The sequence below is a fragment of the Penaeus monodon genome, chromosome 41 (assembly GCF_015228065.2).
Source record: "Penaeus monodon isolate SGIC_2016 chromosome 41, NSTDA_Pmon_1, whole genome shotgun sequence".
In the NCBI taxonomy this organism is placed as follows: Eukaryota; Metazoa; Arthropoda; class Malacostraca; order Decapoda; family Penaeidae; genus Penaeus; species Penaeus monodon.
Window position 1 is genome coordinate 920181 of NC_051426.1, and position 13554 is coordinate 933734.

The following is a 13554-nucleotide window of genomic DNA, read 5'->3' on the forward strand; positions in this document are numbered from 1 at the left end:
TTTTTTGGTGTTTTTTAAAATTTTTTTTTTCCAAAAATTTTTCCCCAAAAAACCCAAAAAATTTTTTTTTAAAAAAATTTTTTAAATTTTTTTTTTTTTTTTCCCTGTTTTTTTTTTCTAAATTTTTTTTTTTTAAAAAAAACCTTTTTTTAAAAAAAAAAAAAATTTTTAAACCCCCCAAAAAAAACCCTTTTAAATTTTTTTTTTTGGGTTTTTCCCAAATTTTCAAAGGTTTTTATTATGAAAGTGTTTCAAAACGATGTTTTTTCATAGAAAAATTTTTGAGCATTAAGACAGGGCCGTCTTCCACAACGGGTTTTGGGCGGGGAAGATTTTTGCCTTTCCCCGGCAGGTCTCCCTGCCTTGCCCGTCCCGCTCCCCTACTCTCGGCAGAAATAAAATTTGTGAACCAGCGACAAATTAATCTCAAAACCTAAAAGACCAAAAAAACCCGAGAACCAGAGTACCCCCCCCCTGTTGGGGGGAAAAGCTCCTCGCACGTAACCCCTTAAAATCTTTACCTAGGGGTCGCGCTGGGATTATCCCCAGTATTATTTTCATTTGGTTTGGGCCCCCTCCCGGGATAATCGCACCAACCAAAACCCCCCGAAGTTCTAAAATCACACAAGTCCCTCGAAACAGTTTATTGATTCCTGCAAGCGGAGACACCTTTGTCAACTTCTGTCACTGCAAGACTTCATCTCAACGATACATCTGCGATTTCCCGACATCAAGCAAGAAGCCAGTCTTCCCTGCCGAGTTGACATCGCGCCTCCTCAGCACAGAGTACTTCAACACCTGTCGCAGTCTTCAACATTTGCTGCAGTTGCCTGACGCCTGCAACATCAATCAACACTGCCCTGCCAGTACCTCAAGGTGAGTTCCTTTATCCTCGCTGTTCTCATTTGTTTAGGAAATCCCCTGTGAAGTGAAGTGTCTGATTTCCTCTCGCTCTCGCGAACACCTGTGTTCCTCCCCTCATAGAAAACGAGATCTCCCCTCAGCTGACATCTGTCTCCCGCTCGCTCTGTGCCCGCCTCACTCACTCATACCCTGCGGTTTGCCTAACTTTTATTTCTCTGTAGTTCTGTCTACTTATGAGTACTTAATAGTTCATGCTAATCTACAGCGTGATGATTTCTGAATCAACATGATGCTGAATTCCAGTTCATTCATTATGAACTATTTCATAGGAAAATCTTTCCTGTGTTATTTGCATGTTTTTAATAAGTTTCTTCATTAGAAAATTATTCCTGTATCCTAGCATGCAATTACCCTTAATTAACTTCTCATTAACCCTGCATTTTCGCATGCAACTACTCTCATTTCCCTGAAGGAAATATGTTCTATGGTTAGCTACACTCACATTGTTGCACATGAATTCTAATTCTATTTTCGTGGAGAATCATTCCTGTATTTTGCATGGCTCTGTAAACTCGTAATTTCCTCGAGATTTTATCCTACAATCTCGATTGTTCATTACTGCATTTAATCTCTCAGGTGAATGTTGCAATTAACACTATTCCGAATCCATGACACGTTGCTTCCAGTCGTTTCCTAATCATTACGAGTTCGTGTTGATATTGTAACTCCCTGAGATATGGCATTATGTCTTCTGTCGCCAAGACATAGTACTGTCGTTCCCGTTGTTGTCCTCAGAGCCAGACGCCCCCTGCTGAAGCCCACCGCTGACCTTGACTCTCGGATCACCACGTCGCTGCCCTCGCCGCCGATCCCTGGCGCGCCAAGCCTCGCTCGCCCCGTTAACGAGCCCATCTCACGGACGTTCTCGCTGTCGCATCACCTGCCGACACCTTCTGTCCCCCACTGCACATCGCTGCAACTCCGGCCGTGTCCGCCGCCTCGTCCGCTGGTGATCGCCGCCTGACGTCCTCGCCGCATCTCGTCTCACTCACGACGCCATCGCTCACCTCCGACGCCCTTTGTTACCTACTGCAACTCCGGTCGTTGTCCGCCGCCTCGTCCGCTGGTGCTGACTGCCCCCGACGTCCTCGCCGCATCTGTCGCACTCTCAGACTCACTCACCCACTGATCGCCCCTTGTGACTGCTGAACCCTGGCAGATGTCCGTGTCTTGCCTGCGACTCGTGACCGGCCATCACCATACTGTGCTCTTCTGCGTCCTGGAGATGACGATCTCTGCCAACTGACTCATCACTGCTCCTCCGAAGACCACTGCTCTCAAGATCAGTCCTTCAGTCCTCAGTCCTCCCAACACTTGGTCCAGAATCTTCAGAACGGTGTGCGTGTCATTCCTGACACGGCGCTTACAAGTTATGGTCTCAGCGATCCTGTGAGATTGACAGCCTTGACTGTCATCACTGTGCCGCAAGACCACCTGCGCTTCAGAACAGTGACCTGTGCAAACAAGCTCCCAGGCCCACCTAGAAGTCACCTGGCGACCTTCCTCTGCTCATCTGCAAGATACGAGACTGTACTTGTCGTCACCTATCCTGATCACGCATCGTCTACCAAGAATCATTATATATATATATTTTATTTTATAAATAAATAAAAAAGTATTATATACTATAAAATATAAAATATATATAATATATATATATATATATAATATATATGTATAATATAATATATATATATATATATATTATTATATATATATATGTAAAAATTATACATATATATATATAATATATAATATATTAATATTTATTATATATAATATTTGTGTGTGTGGTGTGTGGTGTGGGGTTTGTGTGTGTGGGGGTGTGTGTGGTTGGTTTTGTGTGTGTGTGTGTGTGTGTGTGTTTGTGTGTGGGTGTGTGGGTGTTGGGGGTGTGTGTGGTCTGTACAAATTTCAACAGATGTGATTTTTTGATATAAAAATTCACCCATTATCCCTCGTTTATTTTTAGTTGATATTTGTTGATTCAGGCCCATGCCCGTTACATTTATATATTATTCAAAGGGCAAGAAAAAATACTAAAAGATTAAATCCATTAGTGGATCGAGCAGAATTTGGTGCATATTAAAGCTTATTGGGGGTTTTTTATGTAGATCATACAAGGAGAGAAAAAATTAACGAAGTTTTTCGAAGAGAGTTAAAGAGAAGTCTTTCGATTTTCCTGACGTTTTTTGTGTTTTGTTATTATTGTATGAATTATTTTTTCGTTACTGTCTTTTTAAATGCATTTTCTTCTTTATCATCGTTCTAAATTATTTTTCCCTTCTTTATTGCCGTTTAATGAAATTTTTCTTTTTTGGGCGTTTAATTTTTTTTTTTCTTTATTGTTTTTGATATTGAATGTTGCAATTATTACTAGGTTCTCGTGTTTTTGTTGTTGATTTTTTCTTTTGTTTTACCATATTTTTTATTTGTATTCTCCGTTGTATATAATGTTTGATTTACCAAACCGTTTTTTGTGAGAAAAAGGGTCAATGCGAGTAAGTTATCAAAAAAAACTTTAAAAAGGGGTTTTTTTTTTATTTTTTTTGTCATTATAATTTTTTTTAATTATTTTTTTTATTAAATTTTTTTTTATTAAATTTTTTATATTTCTCCCCCCCCGCCTCCCCCCCCCTTCGCTCTTTTTTTTTGCTCTCTCCCCCCCGCTCTCTCCTCTCTCCCTCTCTCCCCCCCGCTCCTCCTCTCTCTGCTCTCTCCTTCTCTCGCTCTTCCTCTCTCTCGCTCTCTCCCTCTCTCGCTCTCTCCCCTCTCTCGCTCTCTCCTCTCTCTCGCTTCTCCTCTCTCTTCCTCCCCTTTTCCCCCCCCCCCTTTTTTCTCGCTCTTCCTCTCTCTCGCTTTCTCCTCTCTCTCGCTCTCTCCTCTCTCTCGCTCTCTCCTCTCTCTCCTCGTCCCCCCTCTCTCCGCTCTCCCTCTCTCTCGTCTTCCCCTTCTCTTGCTTCTCCTCCTTCCTCTCCCTCCTTCCTCGCTGTAGTGAAATGGATATGATTTTTACCCCTCACATACCAGAAAAGCACGTGTGCCTTTCTCTTATAATAACCCACTGTCCTCAGCCGCCCCAACAGGTCTACAGCCGGGAAAATTGAAAATTGACCTTAGAACACGAAAATCCCCCCCTTTATTGCTTGAAACAATTCCCATGCTTTTATTTCATTCTGTGTGACAATTATTGTTTTTTTATACTCAAATGTTCATCAAAAATGCTATTCCGAATCACTAAATGTTATCGCATCTTTCCCGATTTTCAAGATTTATGTTTTTGTGAATACTCAGAAATTTTTGTCCCCTTTATCATGAACCTTTTAGTCTTGTAAACACCATAACTTCTTCTTACACACAACGATAAAAGGTATCTTGTTCCTTCACCACGAAACCATCATTGACCATGTATCAAATTTTGGTTCTTAAAATTTTTTCATTTTTTTCATTATGATTTTTTTCAAACGGTTTTTTTCATAAAAATTTCTAGCAGTTAAACAGACCCTCGTTGCCAGAAAGCGGGTAGGTGGGGACATTCTGCCCCCAGGCGGTCTCCCTGCCTTGCCCGCCCTGCTACCATACTCTCGCAGAAAAAATTTGGGAAACCAGCGACAACTTTAACTCTACCACCTACAAGACAAAACAAACCAGAGAACCAGAGTACCAACCTGTGGGGACACGTCTCATCCACGTCACCATACATTTTACCTAGTGGCATCCGCTGGGATTCTCCCACGTATATTTACATTGGTGGCACCCGCTCTGGGAAAATCGCACCACACAAAAACCCCCCCGAAGTTTACAAAACACACCGAAGTCCCTCTGAAGACTTTTTTATTGATTCCTGAAAGCGGAGACCCCTTTGTAAACTTCGTCACTGCAAGATTTATTCAAGATACTCGCGAATTCCCGACATCAAGCAAAAAGCCATCTTTTCCCTGCCGATTTTGACATCGGCCCCCCCTGCGCACAGTACTTAAACCCTGTCCAGTTTTCAACATTTGCTGCAGTTGCCTGACCCTGAAACATAATAAAATGCCCTCCAGTCCCTAAGGTGAGTTCCTTTATCCTCGCTGTTCTCATTTGTTTGGGAAATCCTGTGAATGAATTGTTGATTTCCTCTCGCTCTCCGAACACCTTTGGTTCCTCCCCCTTTAAAACGAGTTTTTCCCCTCAGCTGAATCTGTCCCCGCTCGTCGTGCCCCCCTCACCCCCATACCCTGCGGTTTGCTAACTTTTATTTCTCTGTAGTTCGTCTACTTATGATTACTTAATAAGTTTCATGCTAACTCAGCGTGATGTTTTCTAAATCAACATAGCTGAATTCCGTTCTTCATTATGAACTTTTCATGGGAAAATCTTTCCTTTGTTTTTGCAGTTTTTAATAAGTTTTTCATTAAAAAATTTTTTCCTTTTCCCTACATCTTTTACCCTTAAATTAACTTCTCATTAACCCTGTTTTTGCATCAACACTCTCTTTTCCCCTGAAGGGGAAATATTTTATGGTTAGCTACCTCACTTTGTTCCAAAAATTTTAAAATTCTTTTTTCGTGGGAAAATCTTTCCCTGTTTTTTGCAGGCTCTGTAAACCGTAATTTCCTCGAGTTTTCCCACATCTCGATTTTCATTTTGCATTAAACCCCTTCAGGTGAATTTTTGAAATTTAACCCTTATTCCGAATCCATGACACTTGCTTCCAGTCTTTTTCCTAATCATTACGAGTTGTTTGTATTGAAATCCCTGAGATATGGCATTTTCTTCGTCGCAAGACATAGTATGTCGTTTTCCCGTTTTGTCCTCAAGCCAGACCCCCCCCGTGAACCCCACCGCTGACCCTTACTCTCCGGATCACCCGTCGTGCCCCCGCCGCCGTCCCGGGCGGCCAAGCCCGCTCCCCCCTTTAAAGAGCCCATCTCACGGCGTTCTCGCTGTCGCATACCTGCCGAACCTTCTACCCTCCCACTGCACACGCTGCAACCCCGGCCGTGGCCCCGCCTCGTCCGCGGTGATCCCCCCCCGATCCTCGCCGATCTGTCCCCCACTCACGGCCCATGGCATCAACCTCCAACGCCCTTTTTCCCTACTGCAACTCCGGCCGGTCCGCCGCCTCGCCGTGGGGGGATCGCCCCCCTGAGTCCCCCGCTCTCGTTCACTCGGGGACGCCATGATCCCCTGCCGACGCCCCTTTTTTACCTACTGCAACTCCGGTCGTGCCCGCCCCCTGGCCTTTGGTGACTGCCGCCCGACTCCTCGCCGCATCTCGTCGCATCTCACTCACTCACCACACCTGATGCCCTGTGCTGGGACCCGGCAAGAATGGTCCGTCTTCCTGCCGAACCTCGTGCGCCATCCCGGTCTCCTCCCCCCCCCCCAGATGACGAATCCTCGCCAACGACGTGACCCCTGATTTTTTCAAAGACCTCGCTTAAAGGGTTCCCTCTCAGCCCTATTCCTCCCCAACAACTTGGTCCAAAATCTTCTAAAGGTGTGCGTGTCTTTTACGATGACAGGGCGCTTACAATTTAAACTGTGTTTAAAGGTCCTGTGGAACGATTGAAAAAGTCCTTGCTGACATCATGCTTTTCCCGTCAAGACCCCCTGCGCTTCAAAAACAGTGACCTTGCAAACAAGCTCCAGGCCCCAACCTTTAAAAAGTCACCTGTGCCCTTCCCTCATGCCATCGCAAGATACGAGACCCCCTGTTACTTGCCTCCGTCCCCATCTCCTGCCCATCCACCTCACGTCTCCCCAAAGAACGAGGACGATTCTTTTTATTGCCGAGCGTTAGTGAAATGGTACTGATCTTTACGCCTCACATAAAAAAAAGCCACGTGGCCTTCTTTTAAAAACCCACTGTCCTCACCGACCCCAACAGGTCTACAGCCGTGACATTGAAAAAATTGCCCTTTAAAGAACAGCTAACCCCACCCTTTTGCTTTAAACAATTCCCAGACGTTATTCTCTATTTTTGGTTAATTATGGTTTTTTTATACTCAAAATGTTCTCAGAAAAGCTTATTCCAAAATCCCCAAATAATTTTATCCTATCTTTACCGATATTCAAATGTTTAGTTTTGTGAATACTCAAAATTTTTTCTCCTTATATGAATTTTTTAGTCTTGTAAACACCAAACTCTCTTCTTCACAAAACTGTATAAAAGGGGTACTCTTTTTCCTTCACCACGAAACCATCATGGACCATATGTATCGGTTTTTTGGTTCATTCAAATTCTTTCAATTTTTTTTAATTATGAATTTTTTCAAAACGATGTTTGTTCATAGAAATTTCTGAGCAGTTAAGACAGACCGTCTTGCCAGCAAGGGGTGGCGGGGACGATTCTGCCTCCCAGGCGGGTCTCCCTGCCTTCCCCGTCCCTGCTCCCATACTCTGCGAAAAAAAGTTGTGAACCAGCGAAAATTTTAATCTACACACCTACAAGACAGAAAAAACCAGAGAACCAGATACCAACCTGTGGGGAAAACGTCTCTCGCACTACCATACATTTTACACTGGGATCGCGCTGGGATTATCCCCCAGAAATTATTACTTGGGTTGGCCGCTCTGGGAAAAATCGCCCCAACCAAAACCCCCGAAGTTACAAAATCACACGAAGTCCCTCGAAGACAGTTTATTGATTCCTGAAAGCGGAGACCCCCTTTTCAATTTCTGCACTGCAAGACTTCATCCAAGATACATCTGCAAAATTCCCGACATCAAGCAAGAAGCCAGTCTTCCCTGCCGATTGACATCGCGCCCCCCTCGCGCACAGTACTTCAACCCTTTCGCAGCCCTTAAACTTTGCTGCAGTTGCTGACGCCTGCAACATCAATCAAACTGCCCTGCCTACCTAAAGGTGATTCCTTTATCCTCGCTTTTTTCCCTTTTGTTTGGGAAAACCCCCCTGTAAGTGATTTTCTGTTTTTCCTCTCGCTCTCGCGAACCCGGGTTTTCCTCCCCTCATAGAAAACGAGTTTTTCCCCTCAGCTGAACTGTCTCCCCTCCTCTGTGCCCCGCCTCACTCCCATACCCTGGGGTTTTTCCCTAACTTTTATTTTCTGTGTTCTGTTATTATAGTACTTAAAAATTTTTCATGCTAATCTACAGCGTGATGTTTTCTGAATCAAAGATGCTGAATTTCCAGTTCATTCTTATGAACTATTTCTAGGAAAATTTTTCCTGTTTTTTATTTGCATGTTTTTAATAAGTTTCTCTTGAAAATTTTTCCCTGTATCCTAGCATCAATTCCCCTTTTAATTAATTTTCTCATTAACCCGCATTTTCGATGAACTACTCTCTTTTCCCCCTAAAGGAAATATTTCTATGGTTAGCTACACTCACATTGTTGCACAAAAATTTTAAATTCTATTTTCGGGAGAATCATTCCTGTATTTTGCATGGCTTGTAATGTAATTTCCTCGAGATTTTTATCCTACAATCTCGATTGTTCATTACTGCTTTAATCTCTCAGGTGAATGTTGCAATTAACCCATTCCGAATCATACACTTTCTTCCTCGTTTCAACATTACGAGTTGGTTTTGATATTGTAACTCCCTGAGATAGGGATATGTTTCGTCGCCAAGAATAGTACTGCGTTCCCGTTTTTTGTCCTCAGAGCAGACGCCCCCTGCTAAAGCCCACCGCTCCCTTTGACTCTCGGACACCACGTCGGGGGCCTCGCCGCCGACCCCGGCGCGCCAAGCCCGCTCGCCCCGTTAAGACCCATCTCACGGACGTTCTCGCTGTCGCATCACCTCCCAAACCCTTTCTATCCCCCACTGCACATCGCTGCAACCCGGCCGTGTCCGCCCCCTGTCCGCGGGTGTCCCCGCCTGACGCCCTTTTTTTGCCGCATCTCGTCCACTCAGGGACGCCATCGCATCACCTCCGACCCCCCTTTGTTACCTACTGCAACCCCGGGCGTGTCCCCCCCCTCGCCGCTGGTGACTGCCGCCCGACGTCCCCCGCATCTCGTCGCATCTAAACCACTCCCACCCCTGATGCCCTGTGCTGGTGACCCCGGGCAAAAATGGTCCTGCCCCTTGCCGCCGAACCTCGTGACCCCATCACCATGGGCCCTCCTCTCCCAGAGACGAATCCCGCCAACGACGGATCCTGTTCTTCGAAGACCTCGCTCTCAAGATTCCCCCCCTCGTCCTCATCTCCTCCCCAACAACTTGGTCCAGAATTTCTAGAACGGTGGCGTGTCATTTACGACTGACACGGCGTTGACAAGTTAAAATGTGTTTTCAAGCGATCCTGTGGAACGTTGACAACCCCTTGAGATCATCACTGCTGCTCCCGCAAGACCACCTGCGTTCAGAACAGTCCCTGTGCAACAAGCCCCTGGGCCCCCAAAACCTTAGAAGTCACCTGTGCGACCTTCCCCTCTGCTCTCGCAAGATACGAACCCCGTGTCATTTGCCTCCTCACCTATCCCCTGTCATCCACCGCATCGTCTACCAAGAATCGAGGACGATTTTTTCTTGGTGACCGAGCGATGTATGAAATGGTAGGATCTTTACGTCACATACCAAAAACCCACGTGTGCCTTCTTTTATAAAAACCCCACTTCCTCCCGACCCCAACGGGTCTCACCGTGAAAATTATAAATTGACCTTAGAACACCAAAACCCCCCCTTATTGCTTGTAAAAAATTCCCATGACGTTATTCTCATATCGTGGACAATTATGTGTTTTTATACAAAAAATGTTCATCAGAAAATGCTTATTCCAAATCACAAAATATGTTATCGCATTTTTCCCGAATTCGAAATATTTTTTTTTTTGTAATACTCAAAATTTTGTCCCCTTTATCATGAACCTTTTGTCTTGTAAACCCATAACCTCTTTTACACAAACGAAATATAAGGTCCTTTTTCCCTTCCCACGAACCATCTTGACCAATTATGGGAATTTTTTGGTTCATTAAAATTCTTTATGTTTTTCATTATGATGTGTTTAAAAACGAGTTTGTTCTAAAAAATTTCTGAGCAGTTAAACAGCCCGCTCGTTTGCCAGCAAGCGGGTAGGTCGGGGGATTCTCCCTCCCAGGCAGGCCCTCCCTGCCTTCCCTTTCCTCTACCATACTCTGCAGAATAAGTTGTGAACCACGACAATTTAAAACTCTACACCCAAAAAGACAGAGCACCAGAGAATCGAGTACCACCCTGGGGGGAACACGTTTGTCTCCGTATTACACGTCCCCTTCATCTTTACACAGTGCCACCCTGTGGGACTCAACCCCCACTTACATTAATTAGGGGGCCCCCATTGGGATCCACACCCCACATATTATATTGGGGGACCTTGGGGGATTCTACCCCCCCCTTTTTTAATTGGTGCCACCCATGGGATTCCCCCCCAAAGTATCCTTATACCCCTTTTTTTGTTTTTTTTAAATTTTTTTTTGTTTTTTTGTTTCCTTTTGCCCCTTTTTTGTTTTTTGTTTTCTTGTTTTTTTTTTTTTTTTGTTTTTTGTTTCTTTTTTTTTTTTTTGCTTTTCTTTGTTCCCTTTTTGTTTTTTTTTTTTTTGTTTCCTTTTGGGGTTTTTCTTTTTTTTTGTTCTTTTTGTTTTTTTGTTTTCCCTTTGTTTTTTTGTTCTTTTTGTCTCTTTTTATTTTTTTTGTTTTTTGCTTTTTTTGTTTCCTCTTTTCTGCTTCCCCCTTTCTTTTCCCGCTTCACCTCTTTCGTTCCTCCTCTCTCTTGCTTTCCCCCCTTTGGTTTCCTCTCTCTGCTTTCCCCTCTCCTCGCTTCTTTCTCTCGCTTTCCCCTCTCCTCGCTCTCTCCTCTCCTCCCTCTCCTCGCCTCCTTCCCTCTTCGCTCCCCCCTTTCTCCCTCTCCTCGCCTCTCCTCTCTCTCGCCCCTTCCTCTCTCCCGCTTTTCCCCCTTTCTTTTCGCTCTCTCCTTCTCTCCTCTCGTGACCCTGTGACCTGCCCCTAGAGGGGTCTGTGAAAATTTGAAGTGGGAACTCACGACCTGTCAGTTTTAATGGATTCGTGTGATAATTTTCACAATTAATAATCTACGTATACAAAGAACAAACTTAAAAATTTAAAAAAGCAAAACTGCTAGCACACTCCCCAGCGAGGCCCCGAAGGCGACCCGTGTGTGAAACTTTTTTATTTTCAGAGGACAGGCCTCAGGTCCCCCTCCGCGGCGGGGAATGACCGCACCACAGATGGGCGCGACCGAACCAAAAAAGGAAACTGAGGGAGATCATGTCCCCGTGAGGGGGATAGGTGGGGCCCGGTGAGGATGAAAAGGAAAGCAAAAAGGCAGCTATCTGCCCCTGTAAAAAAGTTTCTCGTCCCGGACACTTATACGCGCACTTCAAGAACGATACAAAATTCCACACAGGGGAAAAATGCTGGTCTCCAGGCCCTAAAAAGGACCCCTACAAAAACCCACAGGGCAGTTTAATTTAAAAAATTTGGGAAAAAAATAGTGTATATGTCAGGTGCAAAAACGAAAAAATTCTTGCCAAATAACAAATATTTGTGCAGGCGGTGAAGTGCTTGAAAAAACCAAGGTCTTTGAAGGGGAATGCACTAACGACATTGTGTTCGATGTCCCAAAGGAAAACGAAAAAAGGGGAAAATGACTCCCATACAACAACGTATTATCCCTGCGAGACGCATGAAAATATGACCCCAGAGAGTCCCCCCCTAACAATGAGGGGGAGGTAATTCCCAAAAGTATCAAAAAGGTTGAGGGCAGGCACCCTTTAGGGGTGCCGTGGCCGTTTTGCTCAAATGCCAAAGTGGGGCCCCGGAACACGTGCCCTGTCCACGAGACGGGCCCCCACCGGTACTGCGCTCTTCCACAGGAAGCTCAGAAAGTTGAGGTAAAAAATTTTCCCTCGGAAAAGTGTAACTGCCCCAAAGAGACTGCCAATTCCCCCTTGTGCACTTACAACCCAAAGGAAGAAAAACAAATGAAAAAAAGCAGGCAGCCCCCCCCCCACAACAGCCCCTCCCAGCCCCGCGCGTTTTACCATGTGGGGAAATTCCACCCTACGGAGGTCAACAGTGCTGGCCGCTGCGAGGAAGCTCACCCGGGCCCCAGTACCAGCACCCCCAGGAGTTACACTCCGTCAATTCAAGTATCAGCAACACTGCAGCACCAACCCTAGCACACATGCTGCAAACAACTTCGCACCAGCCTCGACACCATGAAATTATAAGGATGCTAAATGCTACTCGGAATGGGGCAGTGATGCTCATGAGCAACAAAAAATAGCCAACAATCCACTTTTAGGAAAAGGTGTTTCGTTCCTCCTCGCAACAACAGCATCACCCCGTAGTGGGCCTTGGAAATGGTCAAAATAAAAAATGCCTCCAAGCAATCCTTGAAAGTATTCCTGGAACATAAACAATTTTCAGAAACGCAAACCAAAACCCCTCCCAAACCTTCACTTCCCCAAAATGTTGATGTGTGTTGCCTTTAGGGAAATCAAAAAGTGCTCGTTTTTGCAAAAAAAGGGGGTATCACATATTATGACAGCCAATTGCTAATCCCCCCGAGAGGGGGTTGGCATTTAAAGAACTCATTCCTCGAAAGTGTTGATGGCAATCGTGCAAAACCCCGTTTAATATCTTAGTATTTTAAAAAATTTCTTGACGGTAAACTATCACCTCATTAAAGTATACAATCCACATGATAGTGAGGTGGTACCTAAACTCCCGACTGCATAACATAGTGATACTGTCTTTTGTGTGGGGATTTTAATGCCTGGGGAAGTACCATTGGGGAAAAAAAGGTAAGGTTCATTATGACTATCTCCAAAAAAATTTGGACCCCAACACCTATTATGGCCCTTAGAAAAAAAATCATTATCTGGGCGGGAAATGGACTTAACTCTATACAATCGCACACACTACCAACCTGCAAAAGTCATCCCCCTTTAGGTAAATGTATGGGCATTAAGTATAACTCTTCCTTTTTGCAAAAAAGGGCCCCCAACCCCCCCCCCGCCTTCGGTAACCCCTTCTACAAATATCATGGGGAAATTTATTTAAAATTGCCCGCAGTATGAAGATTTTTTCTACCTACCTGGTCATTTAAAGAAAATCTCTTTTAACAAGTTGGCAAATCATTTTCTCAGCTACAACCCCAAAAACCCCGCCCCAAACCGGGTCTTTATCCCCCAGAGGTAGAGGGGACACAACTGAACAAAAACCCTGAAAAAACCCCCTTTGAAGGCTCATACGATCTACGTAATCACAAAGACACCTGGGGAAAAAAACCCTACTTGGCTAGGGATCTTGTGTTTTTTAGTAAAAAAAAATCATGACTCGAAAACGGGAGGAAAGATTTTTTTGCCTGGGCAGAACAATTTATCCATGAAAACCCCAAAATAAGGTTGGAAAGGGAAAAAAGTAAGAAAAAGGCAAAATGCAGTAAACACTCCACCCACTCCAGTAGGGGAGCCTATCTTTTTTCAATAAATGGGTGAGGGCTCTTCTATTTAAGTTCCCATTACCATAGCAAAGCCCCCCCTTAAATCATCCATAAAAACGAAAATTTTATCAGTGCCCCTTTTAGAGAGGGTGATGCACCATTTACAAGGGAAAACTCCTTGAGCCCTTAGGACAGCAAAAACCCCTGCATTGGGAATGATGGAATCACTT

At 44.5% G+C, this 13554-nt stretch overlaps 2 protein-coding genes across 2 annotated transcripts in view; both read left to right on the forward strand.

The window, feature by feature from the left end:
* Nucleotides 1-1911, forward strand: part of LOC119598728 — a 5348-nt gene extending 3437 nt beyond the window's left edge. Inside the window, exons 3-4 of the mRNA XM_037948514.1 lie at nucleotides 643-876; nucleotides 1660-1911. Of these exons, the coding sequence (XP_037804442.1) occupies nucleotides 643-876; nucleotides 1660-1888 (463 nt within the window). The 3' untranslated portion in view covers nucleotides 1889-1911. The remainder of the gene's footprint in view (nucleotides 1-642; nucleotides 877-1659) is intronic.
* Nucleotides 1912-6088: 4177 nt separating this feature from the next.
* LOC119598730 (pollen-specific leucine-rich repeat extensin-like protein 1) lies at nucleotides 6089-9117 on the forward strand. The gene is made up of 4 exons (XM_037948515.1): nucleotides 6089-6278; nucleotides 6464-6707; nucleotides 7336-7692; nucleotides 8559-9117. Exons 1-4 carry the CDS (start codon nucleotides 6089-6091, stop codon nucleotides 9115-9117), a joined length of 1350 nt encoding a protein of 449 aa, XP_037804443.1.
* Nucleotides 9118-13554: the final 4437 nt, after the last annotated feature.